Genomic DNA, 22,564 nt, shown 5'->3' on the forward strand with positions numbered 1-22,564 from the left:
TAACATATATGTTGTTTTAGGAATGTAAATAGCAACTTTAAAAAAAAATAGCCCAGAAATGTAAGGGGTACTCCAGTGGAAAACATTTTTTTTTTTAATCAACTGGTGCCAAAAAGTTAAACAGATTTGTAAATTACTTCTATAAAAAAAATCTTAATCATTCCAGTACTTATAAGCAGCTGTATGCTACAGAGTAAGTTCTTTTCTTTTTAAATGTATTTTCTGTCTGTCCACAGTGCTCTCTGCTGACACCTCTGTTCATTTTAGGAACTGTCCAGAGCAGCATATGTTTGCTATGGGGATTTTCTCCTGCTCTGGACAGTTCCTGACATGGACAGAGGTGTCAGCAGAGAGCACTGTGGACAGACAGAAAAGAAATCCAAAAAAAGAAAAGAATTTCTTCTGCAGTATACAGTCCCTAATAAGTACTTTACAAATCTGTTTAAAGGGGTACTCCGCCCCTAGCATCTTATCCCTTATCCAAAGGATAGGGGATAAGATGTCAGATCGCGGGATACAGGGGCCGGACCCCTCGTGACATCATGGCCCACCCCCTCAATACAAGTCTATGGGAGGGGTGTGGTGGCCATCACACCCCCTCCCATAGACTTGTATTGAGGGAGCGGGCGGGGCCGTGACATCATGAGGGGGCGGAGCCGGGCGTCATGATGCTCCGGCCCCTGTATCGCCGGTCATTACGCACAGAGCGAGTTTGCTCTGTGCAGTAATGATAGCGGGGCGCTGCAGCGGAGATACTGGGGGTCCCCAGTGTCGGGACCCCCGCGATCAAACATCTTATCCCCTATCCTTTGGATAGGGGATAAGATGCTAGGGGCGGAGAACCCCTTTAACTTTCTGGCACCAGTTGATAAAAAAAAAAAAAAGTTTCCACCGGAGTACCCCTTTAACTTAAAACAGTGTATGTTACTTGCTATCTGTTATACAGAGGTAAAAATGGATGATAAATTCATTTTCTGACTTTATGCTTACCTGCATTCTCCTCTCTAAAATAAAGTGTAAATTATATTGTGGGAAGAATTTAACTGTTCCAGCCAGGTTGTAGGCAAAAGCAAAACTAGTTACATGACTGTGACTATCAACAAATACAATTTTTGTGCCATCTGTCCTGCTCGCCTGTATGCCACCACAAACCCAATAAACTAAGCAAGAAGTGATTTCACCCGGGTGAGTGCTTCGTTTGTACTTTTCTTGTTGCTACTAGTGATTATGGACTTTGTTTCTGCACGTGAGCACTGTTTAGTCGGTTCACATGATTCCTGAGTTGAAAATAGGAATGTTGTCTTCAGTATACGCCAGTTGTGGCGCCAGTGCCAGGTGCCTGTCTACTTTGCTCATACATATTTATGTATCATTTTATGCTTAGAATAAAATAGCATTAAAGGGGTTATCCACCATAAGGTGATTTTAGTAGGAACCTGGCAGGCAGTAATGGACATGCTTAGGAAGGATCTGCGCTTGTCTTGGGGCTAAATGGCTATGTTGTGAGATTACCATAACACTGTGGCTAGCTGTTTGTTAACTGGTATTTCCTATTTGAGTTTTCTTTTTTGCCTACAAATCCCATAATTGCATTTTCCTCCCTCCCACACATCTCCCATTAAAACATAAATGAGCTGCATCCATTCAAAAGACCTGTGGTTTTCAATCAGGGTGCCTACAGCTATTGCATTAGTTGCAGATTGATCACTCTCCCACCAAGCGATCACTCCACCCATTGAAGTAGACAGGCTCCCTGTCATCAACTGACTAGTGAGTCAGGTCTCGGCCGCATTGCAACCTGGGAAGAATCTGAGACATCAGTCATTTTGTATACTGTTAAAAAACAAATATTGGGGTGAAAATCATATAAGAATTGTGAGAAAACCGTCACACACAGGTACAGACACTATATTATGAACTAAACTAACTTTACAGCCCCTGTAGCATAGTCAAATAATTTTTTTTCCTGGAATACTCCTTTAATGTCTATGTCGAATCAACCTCCTCCCCTTTATCCATCTCCTTCCCTCCTGGATTGAACAAGATGGACAGGTGTATTTTTTGTAACCATACTATGTTGCTTTATGAAAGTATGACATGTAAAAAAAAAGTTTAGCAGATAATTTATAATTACTGTACAGACAGTGAGGCAAAAAGCAAGAATTTACAAGAACCAGTTAACATCTCATATATCATTACACATAAAGTAATAGGGGTAATTTTTTCAGCTTTTTGGCTCTCTATCATTTAAAGAAACATGTACAGTGCATGTGTACAGAATCTTCATTTCCATGCGTTCCATGATAGTGGCATTTGTAAAGATTGTCTTTTTGGCAGCTGAATCATGTCACAGTGAATCCTTCCATATAAGAGAGACACTTAATAGCTGGATGCCATGAATAACATTGGGCCAGTGCAAATACCAAGCTCAGAGTGTGTATTCTGTGGTGGTGTTACTTGGTTCAAGTGTCTGTGTTAGAAATCTTCACTCCTGCACAAGGAAGTTAACAAGAGCTTTTCGTGGAGATAGAATTACTCTTTTGATAGTCCGGCCCTGAAGGTAGTTGGTACCAAAATCACTTTGCATAACAAGGTCTTGCACCTTTTCAGCATCTTGGGACACAGTGAATGGTACACTGACAGAGCCACAGCTTTTGTTATTAATCTGCAAACAGATGACAGAATATGGTATGAACATATAAGAAATAAACAAACATGTATTTCATATGTGATACAGGTGTATTGTCTCTGCATCATGCAGGAGGACATTTATCGTTACCAGTATTGAAACTTCTACGATGTCAGGTTGACTGAAGAATGCTGGGTCAGGTGTGGGCCAGGTCTGGGAATGGACATCTTTGCTCCAGTCATACTGTGTACACAGTTTATGAGTCACATGACTCATACCTATAAAAAATAAGTGATTAGTGATATCAATGGAGTGATTTGTCAATAAGACCAATCATAGCTCAGCTTTCCATATTTTAACTTTAACTTAAAGGGGTACTCCAGCCCTAAGACATCTAAGACGTCACGATACTCCGGCCCCGTGGTCGTGATCATTGCTTTGTGCAGCTGAGACAGGTGGGTGCTGCATAAGAGACTGTGGGGGTCCCCAGCTGCAGGACAGGGGAGCAGGTGTCTTAGGGCCGGAATACCCCATTAAATTGCAATAGTGGACTATATTTAATGAAATAAAAGTGTTGTTTCCTTATAACACTGTGCTGTACTTAAAAAAAGCTCTATAACAATATTATAATATTAATATAGATTCATTATATACTACATGAATGATTTATATGATTATGCCCCAGAATATGTACTTTATAGGATTTCCAGGATTTACCTTTCCATAACTCCGAAGCCAAATGTGGGGCCATTGGTGAAATCATAATGATGAGGTCGGCCAATGCTTCTTCAAACTCTCTGCTGTGCTGAATAACTCCGGCAGATGATTGCTGACAAAAATGACAGAGAGGTGTCATATTACTTACACGCTTCATAGACTCACCTATTCCACCTTCCACCTATTATTTTACTTCAAAACCTCAAGTATTAGACATATAAAACATTTTAAGATTCTCCATGGCACATTGTGTCAGCAGGCACCAGCATATTGTGCCATGATTTACAGACAGTAATAAAGAACTGAAACATTTACTGGATCATCAGAACAGGAGATGAGATGAAGGCCTAGTTTCACTAGTCAATAATGCAGCCACAGTTTGGGGGTTTTTACAGATCATCTATGATACCTAGGTTCAGATCACTGGGAATGGCTGCTGTGGCTATAATAGGGACCATAGAATGATCTTATATTATGGATGTTAGAATAAGTGAATACTCCCTCAAGTATTCGAACATAATATCGACCCTAAACACACCTCCAAGATGACCACTGCCTTGCTAAAGAAGCTAAGGGTAAAGGTGATTGACTGGCCAAGAATGTCTCCTAAACCCTATTGAGCATCTGTGGAGCATCCTCAAATGGAAGGTGGGGAAGTGCAAGGTCTCCAATATCCACCAGCTCTGTGATGTTGTCATAGACGAGTGAAAGAGGACTCCAGTGACAACCTGTGAAGTTCTGGTAAACTCCATTCCCAAGAGGCTTTCGGCAGTTCTGGGAAATAATGGTGGCCACACAAAATATGGACACTTTGGGCCCAATCTGAACATTTCCACTTAGGAGTGTAATTACCTTTGTTGCGATGGTTTAGACATTAATGGCTGTGTGATGAGTTATTTTGAGAGTACATAACATTAAAGGGGTATTCCACGAGCTCCCGGCACCGGCTCCAATGTTCGGAACAGTTTGTTCCAAACGCTGAGCAGCGAAGTACCCCTTTAAACACTGTTATACAGGTTGTGCACAATTTACCAAATTGTGAGGGGTGTATACACTGTAAGGCATTAAACATGGCCAATTGTTAATTTGTTTAGCCTACGCAGCACCAAAACTCCCCAGTGATATGAAGCAGTATTATTAATTTCAGTACGATTCACAAGTGAGTAAAGAAAAAAGGTGCAGGCACTGCAAGTATGTCTTCTGTATATGAGTGCGGTAGCAGACCTGGCCGGAGAAACCATTCTATAGTGTAGTGGAGCTCATTCGTAGAAAAATTTCAGGTGCATGCCAATTCATAACGAAAGAATGCGAAGGCACTCACCAACTGTACTGTGTCTTCCTCTTTATTTTCAGTGCAGATACATACAGGTATTCGGCGGCTGCATGCCGCTACGTGTGAGTAGACGCCAGTGCGCTTTGAGCGCACATAGCGGCATGCAGCCGACTAATACCTGTATGTATCTGCACTGAAAACAGAGAGCAAGACACAGTACAGTTGGTGAGTGCCTTTGCATTCTTTCGTTATGAATTATTCATTTCAGTGCTTGTATTGTTATAACACATTATAATGATATTTCCAGTGCTTTTGCTTTTATTCTTTCTAGCCTTCTGAAAAGTAATTATAGTTTGCTAGAAAACACGAATCAAGTGTGGCCTGATGTTGTCTGAGATTGGCCAGGAAATTATTTTCTTGCCAAGGAGAGAACAGGGTGCTGTGAAAAGATCTAATAAATAATGTGTGATATGGCCCTGCCGAAATGAGATAAATGCCACCTAATCATCAGCTACATGTACAATATGTGCCAAGAACTCAAGTGTCACACCGAATCCATGGTTTCTAATAAACAGGCTTCATCACTAACATCCTGTTCAGATGTCAAACTGATGCATGAGAAATCAGAGGCTGCATACAAATTTGACAACCCACAACCAATGCTCACACTACAATATGCAGAACAATAATAGTGAAGATTAAAGCGATCTGGTCATGTCCCAGGTGATGGGAGTTATGCTGACCTCTCACTCTATCTGCAGTATCCCCTTTATTGATGATACTACATTGTACAATATACATTGTTCATATGCCCTTGCTTCTTGTCTAAAAATAGAACCCTCTGTCTTCATCGGCTAAGTCTGGTATTGAAGCTCTGCTCCATCAATTGCAGGAAAAAATTACTCTATTAAAAAAGGAAACCTGTCACCAATATGATAAGTGTAAGGCTTTAATGTTATGGCTCATTAGTGTATGTTGACATAATATATTAAATGTTTTGCACATAGTTATAAGGAGCTAAAGGGACTAAACTGTTATGACTTCCTTGGTATGTTACTGTCATTCCTGCATTACAATGTACATACATTTAATACTATACACCAGTGGTCTTCAACCTGCGGACCTCCAGATGTTGCAAAACTACAACTCCCAGCATGCCCGGACAGCCAACGGCTGTCCGGGCATGCTGGGAGTTGTAGTTTTGCAACATCTGGAGGTCCGCAGGTTGGAGACCACTGCTATACACTGTGGGAGAGGTAAAACTAAGAAAAAAGAAAATGAATCATACATAATATATTTACAGACACTAGAGGGCGCCATCATCAAAGTAGACACATAAAGGACCTTTCACACCCAAAACCAACACATTCTTAAATACAAAAAAAAAAAAGAGTATTTTAACCAAAAATAATTAGCAACGTCAAGTGAAATAATAATAAATTACATTAAATCAGCGCTGTCTGCTGCAGTGAGATATTAGACTTAGACGTGAAAATGAAACATCTGCATTACATCATATTTCTCCCACACAGACCTGCTAATGTATTCTAACACTGGCACATTACCTGCGCTAGACAAGTCACAGCACACCTACCAAACTGATGATCAATAGAGTTTTGTTAATACATATTTTAGAGAATAAAAGAAACCTAGAAAGATTGGTAACAATTTTAAATAGGGTGTTTCATAATAACCCTTGTCCATATACTCAAACGTTTGCCGACCCTTGAAGAATTCTTAATATGTGTATAACTGTTAAAAGGCTTATCCAAGCCCAAATCAACTTTCCATAAATCTATATACAGTACTTGCATTTTCAGTGCTGCCTGCATTGTCTGTAACAGTCTCTGTGTGGTTGGTAACAGCCGGCTAATCCAGGTAACATGTCACCACAGGGGCTCGGCCAGTTCAGGTGTATGGTGGTGACTAATCTGAATCTTCACGTCCCCATTCTGTGATCAGTCAGCCATATTCACACCCCCTAAATTATATAGTCGGCTTTATATTTTCTCTCAATATATATTTAACCTGAAAAAGTAGCCCTGGACACGAGAGGTGACAGGCATAATTCAGAGCAGTTTTTTTGTTAGTGTTCTTTCTGTGCTCTGAATCATGACTTTCGCTGCGGCCACTTTGCAGTTGGAATATATACAGAAAATATGAAGCTGTCTACATAATTCAATGGAGGGAAAGTAAACATGGCCCACTTATCACAGGATGGGGGCATGCACTAAGATTTAAATTAGTCAGCACTCTGGAGGCCTGCCTGAATTCATACATTGGGGCTGGTCAGGCCCCCTGTAGTTGACTGTTATAGACTACTTGAAGACTGTTACAGAAGACACACACAGCATTGGCATACTTGTTCATATTACACAGGTACATTGATTTATGTAAAGTTGATTTTGGCCAGATAACCCCTTTAAAGAAAACATGAATGAGCAAACAACACATTTCTTTTATTTCTTATTGGATTTATATTCAACTTTAGGATATAACTCAATGGCACAATCATAAAAAAAACAAAAAAACATGGCAACCAATAAAATGACCCCTGTTCAAAAGTCTGTACACCCCAAGTTCTTAATACTAAGTATTGCCCCCTTTAGCATCAATGACGGCTGCAGGCTTTGTAATAGTTGCGAGAGACCTCGAATTCTTTGCAAGTGGCAAATCTGCCTATTCTTCTAGGCAAAACACCTCCATATCATGTAAAGTCTTTGGTCATCTTGTGCTCTGCCCCTAGACATCTTATCCCCTATCCAAAGGATAGGGGGATAAGATGTCTGATCGCGGGGGTCCCGCCGCTGTATTCTCATATTCTGCTCCTTAAAACAAACACAACTTCTTTTTCCAGTGCAGCCTGTATTTCTCCTGTGGGTTTTTCTTTGTCTCCTGAACAATTCTTATGGCAGCTGTGGCTGAAATTTTTCTTGGTCTACCTGATCATAGATGTAAACGCAAGAAAATAACTGGTTCTGCGTGCCAACCAAGTTAGAATAATTCTCACCTCAACAACTAATGAGTGCTCAAAAAAGGTGTGCCTAATACTTAACTTTTAATGATTCACAATAAAATCACCAAATAAAGTGCCAGTGTAAACCAACATCTTTAAAATTTAATATACACAATGGTCATCACCAATCGCAACCCCACAGGATATGGATCTGCTGGGCCCTGCCAGCCTATCCGTGCTTAACAATAGCATCAATTAGGGCCCAGCAGAGCGGTTGTGTGCGGTTGCTATTGGTGATGACCATTTTGTATATTAAATTTTAAAAGGTGTTGGTTTACACAGGCACTTTATTTGGTGATTTTATTGTGAATCATTAAAAGTTAAGTATTAGGCACACCACTTATTTGAGCACTTATTAAGGACTAAAACTGAGCACAATCTACTTGTCCCTCGTGACGATCTACTTGTCCGGGTACATAAAATAATTTCAACCAAAATAGTCTGTACATAAGGTCTTTATTAATAGAAACTTAATAGGCAGACAAGTAAGCCACCCCATTAGGTGGATAGGGTCCCTGATAAGAAATTCCGCCTCATTAAGTAGGTAGTCCCCCCTTCAGGTAGGTACGTTCCCTCATCAGGTAAGCAGGCATGTAGGGCTCCCCTGGTATGTAAATAGGGCCTTAGATATATATGTCCCCCAGTTGGTAAAAAGGTAGGGATCCCAGATAGAGGCCCAGATAGAAATTACCCCCATTATGTAGAGCTCCCCCAGTAGGTAAATAGGCCCCCGATAGATATGACCCCCATCAGGTAGGCCCCTCTCATTTAAACAATTATACCCCCTAAGTCAGAGACTTTCAAACTTTTAATGTTTATGCCCTTGCATAGTTTGGTGACACTGTACTGCATGCATTGCGTTGCACGTCGACAATGCACAACGTAGTACCAGTGTCAGCATTAGAAATATGGCTTCTATCATCCTGTGCCAGTTCATCGCCATGCCATTATATTCCTCCCCTCTCTGATGCTCCCTGTGCCATTATATTCCCTCCCCCTCCCCTGTGCCATTATATTTCAGCCCTTCCCCCTTTATATTTCAGCCCCCTCCCCCTGTGCAATTATTTTTCAGCCCCTTCCCCCTGTGCCATTATATTTCAGCCCCCTTCTCCCCTGTGCCATTATATTTCAGCCCCCCCTCCCCTCCTGAGCCACATCACTTACTCATTCACCAAACCCCCCTCTCCCTCTGATCCTCTGCTATTACCTGTCTTCTGTCCCATGTGCGCTCCAGCAGACTCAGGGGCTCCGCGGTTGTTTATGTTGCTGGACCGCATCCTCGGTCCTGATGAAGGTGCGCACGATGAGTGACATCATCCCACGCGCCTACCCCGGGATGCTGACGTCCTGCATGGCTCGCTATAGGCTGCAACATCAGCTGCAGTCTATAGGAGTTTAGTGACAGGGCCCCATTATATTTGAATCCCTCAAATATTTAGCCACGCTTGCCCGAAGCAGGGCTAAATGCCTGAATAATTCACCTGCCCGGCGTCCGGAATTGCATGTCCCGGGCCTTGGGCGATACAATTTCCACATCCCTGCCTGGTAACAAGAGATAAGTACATTTTCCAATTTTTTTTATTTTTTTTAATATATTTTTATTAAACATTTTCACAATAAACAAAAACATAAAAACATTTGAGTAAGCGGAAATGCAAAATTTGGTGTATCGGTAGAAGCATACAATCTGTTGATAACATCCCCCCACAAGTGCATATCAGCTCCCGGAAACAAAACTCCCTATCCCATCCTCCTCCCCTGTCCTCCAAGTATCCTTGGTTGTAGGAGGACATCCAGTAGAATCCCTGGATGTCCTCCCTGTTCCAGCTAGTCGGTTACACAGAAAATGCTCCCACCCCTGAAAACTAAGCTGACAACACGGAGCAAGATAAGGAAGGGCAGGACAGGGACACCCTGCGACTCCCAAGGGATCCAGGACAGGAGCAATCATGTGCCTAAGCATCAGGATTGGCTTATAAGGAATCCGGTAAGCGTAATGCTCCTAGAGAACCTCTTAGGGATTCCACACTGTACCAAGTAGTGTATCTGAAAGGTTTAACTATATTTATGATCCCCTGAGAGTCGAAGTGGGTTACAATAAAGGATTTCCATTTTGGAAGAAGCGCTTGGTGCCAGAATCCATGTGCCTCTCTGTATCCAAGCGGTCTACTTCCAAGAACAATTTCAGCTGAGCGATCAGAGAGGGCAAGTCCGGAGTGCTCGCCTCCAGCCATTTAGAAAAAAGACATCTTAAGGCTACTAGAAGAACCACATGAATAAACTTGGGATACCTTCCTATCCCTTCCCCCTCAGGAGGACGTGCCTGATGGAAAATCAGCGTTTGAGGTGTGAAGGGAAGTCGTATGCCCCAGTTATCCCAAATGTAAGATTGTATACGACGCCAGTAATCAGCAGTATGAGGGCAGTCCCATATCCCGTGATACATGTTGGTGAGCGATAGCTTGCACTTAGGGCAATGGGTGATCCTATCCGGAAACGTGGGGGATGGCAGGATGTTGAAACCATATAAGGCTGCGTGTGCTACTTTAAAATACGTCTCTCTCCATCTTTCATTAATGACATTCTTCCGCACCGCTTCCCACCCATGTAGTATTACGTCAGTAATGTCAGTGTCACCTGTCCACCTCTCCCAAGTGCTAAAAACATGTTTGGGATCAAGTTTAAGGAATCGATTGCGGAAAGCAGCATATAAGTCTGAGATCGACCGTCTTTGGGGTTCAGTGCCTATAATCTCATCTAAAGTATGATTCGAAGCCTCCCTCGAGAGATCACGCAGTCTGGCGGTGCAAAAAGTGTTGGCTTGAATGGCATAAAAAGAGTGAGAACGGGGCAGGTCATACTGGTGGAGAATCTCGCTTGGTGTAAGCCATCTACGGTTAGCCTCATGCATCAAATGTCCCACCGTGTGTATCCCTTTATCATGCCATATGCGCAACCAAGAGCAGGACCCACCTTGGTTAAATTCTGGGTGATTACACAAAGGCATTCGTTTGGACAGGAGAAATGGAAGACCAAAGATCCTTCGCACCTCCTTCCATGACATTATAGTGTCCCGTAATAGTAGTGAACCCTTAATGTCCCTCGGTAGGTTAGCATACCTGGTGTGTAGGAGTGCTGGGAGTGACCATGGAGAGGCGAGTGCTTTTTCTACCGAAAAATAAGTGGAGGAGTGCAACCAGTCAAGCGCATGTCGGAAGAGGCATGCTATATTATACCCTCTTATATTAGGGAAATTGACCCCCCCTTCTGGTCTAGATAACATGAGTTTCTGTAAAGATATCCGAGGACGTTTGCCTTGCCAGAGAAATCGTTGGAAGGCCGAATTTAAACGCCTGACATCAGTGTGTTTTAAAAGGAGTGGGAGTGTTTGCAGGGGATATAACAAGCGAGGAAAGCTGATCATCTTTACTAGATGGCATCTGCCCAAAAAAGCCAAGGGCAACGATTCCCATATCTTTAGTTCTGTGAGTATGCGTTGGAAGAGCGGTGTGTAGTTAAGGGAATACAAGGTATCCGGAGTCCTCCCTATTCGGATGCCTAAGTAAGTTATGTAGGAAGTTGTTACCTTCACTCCCAGATCCAGGCCCTCCGCAGCCCACCGAGGAGGGGATGTATCCAGCGGTAGCAACATGCTTTTAGTGGCATTAACCCTATATCCGGAAAACCCTCCCGCAAGAGAAAGAAAATGTAGAATCCTTGGGACAGCTACTTTGGCATCATGTAGGTAGAGAAGCACATCGTCCGCAAACATGGACAGCTTCACCTCCTGATCCCCCACCTGAATGCCCTTGTAAAGATTAGAGGTCAGTAAATGGCGAGCCAATGGTTCGATCGCCAGGTCAAACAGTAGGGGTGACAGGGGGCAACCCTGTCGCGTACCTTTGGACAATGAGATAGGTGCTGATAGAATACCCGGGGTGTGAACTCTCGCTGTCATACCGTTGTAGAGACCTCCTATGAAAGTGCTGAAACGACCCTCTATTCCAAATTTAGTCAAGACCAGTCCCAGCCAGTCCCAGCGAACATTATCAAAAGCTTTTTCAGCATCCAGGGCAAGGAGAGCGCACCGGGTAGCTGACCGGGACTGGCCCCGAACACTATCCATCACCGCCAACACCTTCCTTATGTTCGTGACCGCTGAGCGATTTTTGACCATTTTCCAATTTTTAATAAGTTATGGAACAGTCCTGGTAGTACTCAAGGCACTGGGTATCTTTTTGTATTTTTTTTCATTTCTATGAAGTTTCAATACAGTATTTTGCAGGTCTTTTGACAGTTTATTTCTGCTCCCCAAGGATCAGTATCTAGCCTGCTCAGTCCACGTAAGAGCTAACAATCTCATTAACAATTTATACACAGACACTAATTGCAATTTAAAAAGGCACAGGTGAGGAAAATTATCTTTTACTGCCATTTAACCCATGTGTGTGTCACCTTGTGTGTCTGTAACAAGGCCAAACATTCAAGGGTATGCAAACTTTTGATCAGGGTCATTATGTGATTTCTGTTATCATGATGATTTAAAAAGGAGCCAAACACATGTGATAAATATATGATCCATATCCTCAAGTAAAACACAGATTTTTGGCATGATCAGTCATATTTTCTTAAATCAATGCCATTTTCTGCCAGACAATTTCTGCCAGGGGATGCAAACATTTGAGTGTATATGCATTTTATAGAAGTTTCTTCAGGTTTACATGGCCTATCCATGCATTACACAGTTGAGCATTTTGAAGAGGAAATGAATGGTATACAAGGCTTCCTTTAGGTATTGACTGGTGATCACCTGGGATCAGAGACAAGGGGTTGCAACAGAAATATGAGTTCATCCGAACTTGTAATGCTTTTCCATTGCTCAGTGAAAAACATTTTGTGCTTTTTTGCCTTCCTTAGTCTATTTCTTTTAGACAAAAATGGCATATAAACTGGTTGTCTAGAAAATGTTGAGTTGTGTATTCATGCATGTTATATGGATCACCAGTGCTGTATCCCACTGTAGTTTGTTAAACTGTGCACCACCTGTAGTTCAGAATGATTCTTGGCATCCTCCTTTAAACCCTTTGGTCAATGAGTTGTTTACCAGGGTCCCCTTTTGCAGGATGTTTCTCCCAGATTACACCATCTTCAGTATATTCTCAACACTGCTGCATCAAGAAGAGAAGGTGTCTCTAATAAAATGGCAATTCAGTCTATATATCACTGCAATAATATACTTCATAAGATTTTAACAGAAGATACATGTGGTGAATTTTAATGATAGGCAGACAGAGCTAGATAGAGCAGGTCAGCAAAAAATAAATAAAAAAAGTACTCCATCTGGTGTAAACTATGTGCACCATTATAAATTGGCTGTGGGTCTGTCTGGCTCAATAATATTGTAAAAACATGATGATCCTTTCAGTTGGTAGAAAGTCTTTTCTTCTTTCTACTCTTGGAATTTTTCCATATAGGCCAAAACAACTTAAATAAAAAACACAACCCATTTAGGTTAAAACTTTCTGCAGTATAGGCCATACATATTATAACCATAAGGGGCTGACTCCCCAAATGAACACTGTAGCCCCTTTAAAAGGGGAATGGAGGTGGTGCGAAGAGTCAGACTCAGCTTATCTAAAACGAATGGTCTATCCTGTAGAATGCATCATAACATTTAAATGGGTGCCATGTAATATAAAATTGCTTCTAAATCATTCATTGCTGTAATCTTATTCCACAGAGTCCTTGTTTAAAATGTCTGTCCAGATGGAAGAGATTATAGGTGCTGTCATATTTTTGCTTCCATTATACCAATAAGCCACAATAAAGACAGATTTTACACATTTTTATTTTTTTTAGAAATTATTATTATAATCCCCTCAGAGTAGCAGGTTTAACTCTTAGCTAGAAAGTTATTTAACTGCCCCATGTAAAGCTAATGACTCAATAATAACAAGGCTATAGAAAACCCAACATGACAACACAGACAGGAGAGTGGAAGCTGCAGCTATATATTGCCATTTAATAGATGTTTGTTCTTTCATGGTTCATCACCTACCTCCTCCATTGTAATAATTATGGAATGCAGACAAAATCATTATCTACATGTATTAAAGGAAAAAAACAACTGAAAATGCTTTTGAGGATGCACAATAGAAGCAAAAACCTTCCCATAATTTGCTATTATGTGCTTTCATCTTCTCAACAAGAGCTTCTAAATTAAGCCAACAATATAGCCGAGCATTGAGAATAACCATTTCTATAGCTGTAATCTTAATCAAAGCACTTACACTATAACAAATGGCATCCGAAGAGCGGAAGAACAAGGGCAGAAACATGGATTTTATATCTGATTCAACATAGATATCAATTTATCAGATTGGTGACAGCAAGACCAAAATACTGGAGTAATGGTAAAGTTTGACGACTTTAAGAAACACAGTTACTGTCTGTAAGAATGAAAGTACTGCAGACCATAATAGATATACATATATAATGACATGGTGTCAGGTGAATGCTTGTTCTCCCCTAACCCTCCTAAGCTAAGCAAGCCTAGGCATTTGGGGAAATGGGAGGCAATCCACTGCAAAACACTGTGAATCAAGAAAGATAAATTCAAATATGCCCAATCCCAAAAAAGGTTAAAGGGAGTTTTCCAGGGGTGTTCAGTTTTAGTCAATGATAGACTGAGTAGGTCAGCACTGATGAAAATACTTCATCTTAGACATAGAAAATATTGGGAAGAGTGAGGGACAAGATAATGTGTAACTGGAAGCAGCAGGAACCTCGGGGAAAATGTATTTTTTCTTCACAAAAGGCACATGACAGCGCACTCCACCCTGTGGATGCCCATGTAGCCATCTTGATTCCAGGTATTATAACATATTCCATACTTTGGATATTTCCCTTATCAGCTTTACAAACTATAGAGCTTTATTTTCACGATGGCCAGTTTATGACTAAGAATTTTTGCTATAAAAATGATCTGACAGGAATTTAATTCAGGTCATAACCATCTTGAATTGTCCTGCACAGATATTAATGAGAAGGTAGAATTAGTCACTGTTTCTTTGCGGATGATGTAAGGAGGATTGTGCCCTTTCAAAGCACATTTTCAAAGACAGGTCACGGGTAATGGAATTAATTGTCTTTTTCAGCTTGTAAGCAGATAGCATTGGTACCGCACAAAATAAATGGCTGACGTACTTTTTGTTGATCGGCCTTTTGTTAAGAATTTCAACAATTAAAAATGTCTTCAGTTGTACTCACAAGTGGACATATATCTGTATACATACAGTATCTCACTTAGTGAGTACACCCTTCACATTTTTGTAAATATTATACAGCTACAATGTAAAGTAGTGAGTGCACAGCCTGAAAAGAGTGTTTAATGGTTTTGCCTACTGAAAATATCTCACACACACACAGCCCAATCGGCAATGTCTGGTGTCAAGCATGGCTTCTGATAGCAGCCACGACCCACCGGGTATGAAGCGTGCTTAGCTCCTGAGACCACTTCATACAGCGGGAGAGAGTGTAGGGCTTACATTTACAGCATACTTAAGGGGTCAATACAGTTTGCTTGGCACTGTATAACCCTTTCTCTGAACAAAAGTCATGAAAATAAATGTAATGCAAAGTTTTCCATAGCATTTAACAGAATTATGCAGTATTGAAATTGCATAACTGATTTCTTCCAAAAACAGCTACGTTCTTTTCCCCATTTTATGTGTGGTATTGCAGCTCAGGTTCATTGAAGTGAATGAAGCAGAGTTGTAATACCACACACAACCAGATTAAAGATGTTGTGCTGTTTTTGTAAGCCAAGAAATATGTTTTTTTTTCTAATCCTGGAGAGTCCCTTTAATTCCCCAAGAACCCTTGCCTAATAGTCATGGTTATGTGTTCTTGGTAATCCTGACTACATACAAATTACTTTTACACACACAGAGTTACATTTCAGATCCCAGGTGCAGCAAACAATGAAGAAAGTGTTGTATACTGAAATTAATAGATCATCAATAGAATGCCAGAACTTCAGGATTGCCTCTTTTGCTTTGACCAATAGCAAATCATGCATCAGTGGGACGTGTAAAAATGCAGTTTAATATATAATTAATTGTTAGTGCAAAGTGGTTGCAGACACGTGACACTGCCAGATTCCCAGCCTCAACCCACTTCCGGATGTCCTTGTTTAACTTTTTATGTGTCACTAGCAGACTATCTGGTGTTGCCCAATCTTCCTACCTAAACCTTGTGTGAGAGGAAAAGCAACAGTGATATTATTGTCCTCATATCAAGGGACATTTATAATTGTTTGCTTTGGTAAGCGAGTTCTGTAGGCATTTTTTTTGCTCTGAGTTTGCTTATGTGTGACATATTTATCATGCTATCACAGGGGGTTGATAAATTTGTCTCACATAAGCAAAAGCCAATAAAATCACTTTGGAATACCATTTTCTTAGCACACATAAGCAAAAAATATATATATATATTTATTACATTTTTTTTACCACCTTTTTCACCCCTAAATGTACTAACCCATTTTTTTTCTCCTTTTCATTTCAGTTCTGTGTATCCTGTGGGCTACATCAGACTTGGTGGACTATAATGACCAGTATTTTTTGTTTAATATTAACAACATTTTGTAACGAGGGTTTGTGGGGGAGTGTTTTTTGGAATAAAAGATTTTTTTTAAATGTGTGTGTTTTTTTTAAAGTTTACTTTACAGGCTTAGTGGTAGAAGCTGACTTAACCCCTTAAGGACTCAGCCCATTTTGGCCTTAAGGACTCAGACAATTTAATTTTTAAGTTTTCATTTTTTCCTCCTCGCCTTCTAAAAATCATAACTCTTTTATATTTTCATCCACAGACTAGTGTGAGGGCTTGTTTTTTGCGCGACCAGTTGTCCTTTGTAATGACATCACTCATTATATCATAAAAATTATGGCGCAACCAAAAAACACTATTTTTGTGGGGAAATTAAAAAGAAAAACGCAATTTTGCTTATTTTGGAAGGTTTCGTTTTCACGCCGTACAATTTATGGTAAAAATGATGTGTGTTCTTTATTCTGAGGGTCAATACGATTAAAATGATATGCAATATTACATACTTTTATATTATTGTTGTGCTTAAAAAAAATCACAAACTTTTTAACCAAATTAGTACGTTTATAATCCCTTTATTTTGATGACTTCTAACTTTTTATTTTTCCGTATAAGCGGCGGTATGAGGGCTCATTTTTTGCGCCATGATCTGTACTTTTTTTTGATACCACATTTGCATCTAAAAAACTTTTAATACATTTCTTTATAATTTTTTTTAAATAAAATGTATTAAAAAAGTAGCAATTTTGGACTTTTTTTTTTTTCATTCACGCCGTTCACCGTACGGGATTATTAACATTTTATTTTAATAGTTCGGACATTTACGCACGCGGCGATACCAAATATGTCTATAAAATTTATTTTTTACGCTTTTTGGGGGTAAAATAGGAAAAAACGGACGTTTTACTTTTTTATTGGGGGAGGGGATTTTTCACTTTTAAAAAAAAATTTTTTTTACACTTGAATAGTCCCCATAGAGGACTATTCATAGCAATACCATGATTGCTAATACTGATCTGTTCTATGTATAGGACATAGAACAGATCAGTGTTATCGGCTATCTTCTGTTCTGCTCGATCTCAGACCAGAGCAGGAGACGCCGGGAGCCGGAAGGAGGAAGGTGAGGGGACCTCCGTGCGGCGTTCTGAATGATCGGATCCCCGCAGCAGCGCTGCGGGCGATCCGATAGTTCATTTAAATCGCGCACTGCCGCAGATGCCGGGATCTGTATTGATCCCGGCACCTGAGGGGTTAATGGCGGACGCCCGCAAGATCACGAGCGTCGGCCATTGCCGGCGGGTCCCTGGCTGCGATCAGCAGCCGGGATCAGCCTCGCATGACACAGGCATCGCTCTGATGCCCGCGGTTATGCACAGGACGTAAATGTACGTCCTGGTGCGTTAAGTACCACCGCACCAGGATGTACATTTACGTCCTGCGGCCTTAAGGACCAAGGACGTACAGGTACGTCCTTGGTCCTGCTCCCGTGATATAATGCGGGGTTACATGGTAACCCCGCATCATATCACAGCGGGCCCGGCGTCATAGTGAAGCCGGGACCCGCCGCTAATGGCGCGCAGCGCTGATCGCGGCGTCACACGCTATTAACCCTTTAGCCGTGTGCTCAGAGCTGAGCCACGCGGCTAAAAGTGAAAGTAAAATGTGCCGGTTAACTCAGTGGGCTGTTCGGGATAGCCTCGGTGAAATCGCGGCATCCCAAACAGCTTACAGGACAGCGGAAGGGTCCCTACCTGCCTTCTCGCTGTCCGATCGCCGAATGACTGCTCAGTGCCTGAGATCCAGGCATGAGCAGTCAAGCGGCAGAATCATCGATCACTGGTTTCCTAGGAGAAACCAGTGATCAATGATAAAGATCAGTGTGTGCAGTGTTATAGGTCCCTATGGGAGCTATAACACTGCAAAAAAAAAAAGTTAAAAAAAAAAAAGTGAATAAATATCATTTAACCCCTCCCCTATTAAAAGTTTGAATCAACCCCCTTTTCCCATAATAAAAAAACACAGTGTTAATAAAAATAAACATATATGGTATCACCGCGTGCAGAAATGTCCGAATTATAAAAATATATCGTTAATTAAACCGCTTGGTCAATGTCGTACGCGCAAAAAAATTCCAAAGTCCAAAATAGTGCATTTTTGGTCATTTTTTATTTCATTTAAAAATGAATAAACAATGAGTCCTATCAATGCAAAAATGGTACCGTTAAAAACTTCAGATCACGGCGCAAAAATGAGCCCTCATACCGCCCCATACACGGAAAAATAAAAAAGTTATAGGGGTCAGAAGATGACAATTTTAAACGTATTAATTTTCCTGCATACAGTTATGATTTTTTCCAGAAGTATGACAAAATCAAACCTTTATAAGTAGGGTATTATTTTAATCGTATGGACCTACAGAATAAAGATAAGGTGTCATTTTTACCAAAAAATGTACTACGTTCGGTGGACGCAGTAGAGGGGTCAGAAGGGAAGGAACGACAATGGGATTTTGGAGAGTGAATTTTGCTGAAATGGTTTTTGAGGGACATGTCACATTTAGGAAGCCCCTATGGTGCCAGAACAGCAAAAAAAAAAAAACACACATGGCATACTATTTTGGAAACTACACCCCTCAAGGCACGTAATAAGGGGTCCACTGATCCTTTACACCCCACAGGTGATTGACGACTTTTCGTAAAATTTGGATGTGTAAATGAAAAAAAAATTTTTCACTAAAGTGCAGTTTTTTCCCCAAATTTACCATTTCTACAAAGGGTAATGGGAGAAAAATCCCCCCAAAATTTGTAACGCAATTTCTTCCAAGTACGGAGATACCACATATGTGGCCCAAAACTGTTGCCTTGAAATACGACAGGGCTCTGAAGTGAGAGAGCGCCATGCGCATTTGAGGCCTAAATTAGGAATTTGCAATAGGGGTGGACCCGGTTACAAGGATGGGGCTTGTCTCCACCAAAACCCTACATCAGTGGGAGTTGAGGTTTTGCAACAACTGGAGGCGCCGTTTAGGAAACAACGTTTTTCATTTTTATTGGGGGGGGGGGGGGGGGGGGGGGCGACGTGTAAGGGGGTGTATGTGTAGTGTTTTACTTTATATTATTTGTTACATTCACATGGGGGGGGGGGGGGGGCGCCCCAAACCTTCAGCTGTGGTAAAATGACAACTCCCAGAATGCACTGACATACCGTACCAGTGTGCCTACAGCTATTGTAAAACTACAACTCCCAGCATGTACGGTCTGTCAGTGCACTCTGGGAGTTGTAGTTTTGCAGCTTTTAGAAGGCCACAGTGAAGATCACTTATCGCGATCTTCACTGCAGCTTTCTCCGCCACACTTTCCGGACGCCGCTCCTCCTGCTGCAGCCGCTGCTCCGAAGGCCCGGGTAAGCCGGACCATGCTCCCTCCTCGCCGCACGTAGACCCCCCGCTCTGCACCGACTTCGATCGGTGGGCAGAGCGGGGGGGGGGGGGCCGGCGGAGGAATGAACTCTAACCCCCCCGCCCCTCTCCTGCCATTGGTGGTCAGCCACCTCGCTCCTATCCTTTAGGCTGGTTGGAGCTGTCTCTGACAGGACCCCCCTAGACATTGCCACGGGATGCCTGCTGATAGGTGCATGTGCAACTTTTTTAAGCAACAAAAGCTGCTTAAATCCCTTGATAAATCTCCCTCATCCTGTCCTCCACACTATTTTCTGAACCTGTCTGCCAAACAGTCAGCAGGATGTTTAAAAGTCCCAGGCAATCTCTGCAGCCTGAGACTGACGTGATCAGGAGCTCTACAGGAAGACTTGCATGGGACTTAAAAAAACCTCCCTCTTGCATAAGGGGGTGGGGGCTTGGGTTGATTTAATGCTACTATATTTTTAGTTGATATAGAAAGAACATGTGTACCAAGTTTCGTCAATATATCTCAAGCCATTTAGAAATCGATATTATATATATATATATATAAATAAAACACACAGTTAAGGATTAAGGGCAGACATGTACGCCCCTGTTCCAGAGTCCTTAAGCACTCAGGGTGTACCTGTACGTCCTGAGTTCTCACGAGCAGAGAACGCTTCAAACCCCGTGGGTCTCAACTGCTATCAGCAGCCAGGACCCAGGGTTAATGCCGGGCACCATCGATCGGGCCGATGCACAGCATTATCCCTTTAGACGACGCGATCAAAGTTGATCACTGCGTCTAAAGTGAAAGTAAAACTATCCCGGCAGCTCAGTGGAGCTGATCGGGACTATCGCGACAGAATCGTGATGTCCCGATCAGCTTACTGGACGACAGAAGGGTCCCCACCTGCTTCCTGGTTGTCCGATCAGCGATCTACTGCTCCAAGCCTGCTCAGCAGGCTGGAGCAGCAGAGCGCCAATAACACTGATCAATGCTATGCTACGGTATAGCATTGATCAGTGTATGCAATCAAAAGGTTGCATGTTGTAGCCCCCTATGGGCTAAAAAAAAAAAAGTTGAAAAAAAAAAAAGGAAAAAATGTGAATAAGCCCCCCCCCTAATAAAAGTTTGAATAAAACCCTTTTCCTATTTTTTTAAATAAAATAATGTATTAAAAGTTGTATGTGGTACCACCGTGTGCGTAAATGTACGAACTATCAAAACACAAGGTTAGCTAAACCGCACGGTTGATGACGTACATGTAAAAAATATACCAGTCACTTCATATACAATAAACATATTAATAAAAAGCAATCAAAAAGTCCCATCAAAACAAAAATGGTACCGATAAAGACTACTGAACATGGCAAAAAAAATGAACCCTCATATAGCCCCGTACGGGGAACAATAAAAAAGTTATAGGGGTCAGAAGACAACAATTGTAAACATACTAATTTTAGTGCATGTAGTCATAATTTTAAGTAGCAATATTATAATAATATAATATAGTGATATAGGTAGTAGAGATGAGCGAACTTACAGTAAATTCGATTCGTCACGAACTTCTCAGCTCGGCAGTTGATGACTTTTCCTGCATAAATTAGTTCAGCTTTCAGGTGCTCCCTTGGGCTGGAAAAGGTGGATACAGTCCTAGGAGACTCTTTCCTAGGACTGTATCCACCTTTTCCAGCCCACCGGAGCACCGGAAAGCTGAACTAATTTATGCAGGAAAAGTCAGCAACCGCCGAGCCGAGAAGTTCGTGACGAATCGAATTTACTGTGAGTTCGCTCATCTCTAATAGGTAGTAAAATTAAATAAAACCTACAAAAATTGTGTATCCCTGTAACCGTATGGACCTACAGAATAAAGATAAGGTGTAATTTTTACCGAAAAGTGCACTGCGTAGAAAAGGAAGCCCTAAAATTGGCAAAATTATAATTTTTTTGTTTTGCTGCTGATTTTGTTATAAAATAAGTGATGTCATTACAAAGTACAATTGAGGCGCAACAAACAAGGAATTATATTGGTCTGTAGGTGCAAAATTAAACGTGTTATGATTTTTAGAAGGCGAGGAGGAAAAAAACTTAAGTGCAAAAAAGAAAATTGTTTTGAGTCCTTAAGGTGAAAATGTGCAAGAAAAGAAGGTAGAAAGCGCTCCATGTGTAGAACCTTTCGGTCAGATAAAATGGGGGGAAGGGAACCACCCACAGCCACTTACCAGATTCGGTTGTGTGTGCTCACACATAACAATGGATAGCCTATGGAGGTATTAACCAATTCGTCCGCAGCCTTCCTGGAGGTGAAAGACTGTGTAGTGACTGAGGGTGCAGGAACAATACCGGGGCCGAACGAGTAATTGCAGGAGAACGACAGGTAAAACAACCAATTGGGTTCATTAGACAAGGATGCAATGGTTGCCTGATTAAGCTGCGCATGTGCAGCGAAAAGCGTGGCATCCTTGCCTAATAAACCCTGGTTGTTTTACCTGCCGTTCTGCTGCAATTACTCGTCCAGCGCTGGTATTGTTCCTGCACCCTCAGTCACTACACGGTCTTAAGTTGAAAATGGTCCTTGAAAAGAGTCCCAGTTGTAGGGCCGAAACGAGTCACGTTTGTCTACTATGTCCTTGTACCGAGGTGACATCCTGTAATAAAAAGCTCCGTTCTGCAGCATGATTCTGCGCTGGACATTCCTTTCACACACACACATATATATATATATATATATATATATATATATATAAAAGGAATGTCCAGCACAGAATCATGCAGATATATATATATATATATATATATATATATATATATATATATATTTCTATATTATTGATGAATTGAGAAACAAAGTTAATCGACACCCATGTCAGCTATCAGTGGTTCACTCTGTCTGCTGTTCAGCAATTTCAGCCAACTTT

The 22,564-nt window shown here is 41.4% G+C and overlaps 1 protein-coding gene across 4 annotated transcripts in view; it reads right to left on the reverse strand.

Moving 5' to 3' along the window:
* Nucleotides 1-2,106: 2,106 nt before the first annotated feature.
* LARS2 (leucyl-tRNA synthetase 2, mitochondrial) overlaps nt 2,107-22,564 on the reverse strand; it is a 173,316-nt gene continuing 152,858 nt past the window's right edge. For all 4 annotated transcript variants that reach the window (XM_056520569.1, XM_056520568.1, XM_056520567.1 and 1 more), the window contains 3 exons: nt 3,347-3,458; nt 2,780-2,907; nt 2,107-2,665 (listed from right to left, as the gene is read on the reverse strand). In XM_056520569.1, coding sequence (XP_056376544.1) covers nt 2,486-2,665; nt 2,780-2,907; nt 3,347-3,458 — 420 coding nt within the window. In that variant the 3' untranslated portion in view covers nt 2,107-2,485. The remainder of the gene's footprint in view (nt 2,666-2,779; nt 2,908-3,346; nt 3,459-22,564) is intronic.

This window comes from Hyla sarda, chromosome 5, assembly GCF_029499605.1.
Source record: "Hyla sarda isolate aHylSar1 chromosome 5, aHylSar1.hap1, whole genome shotgun sequence".
NCBI classification, from domain to species: Eukaryota; Metazoa; Chordata; class Amphibia; order Anura; family Hylidae; genus Hyla; species Hyla sarda.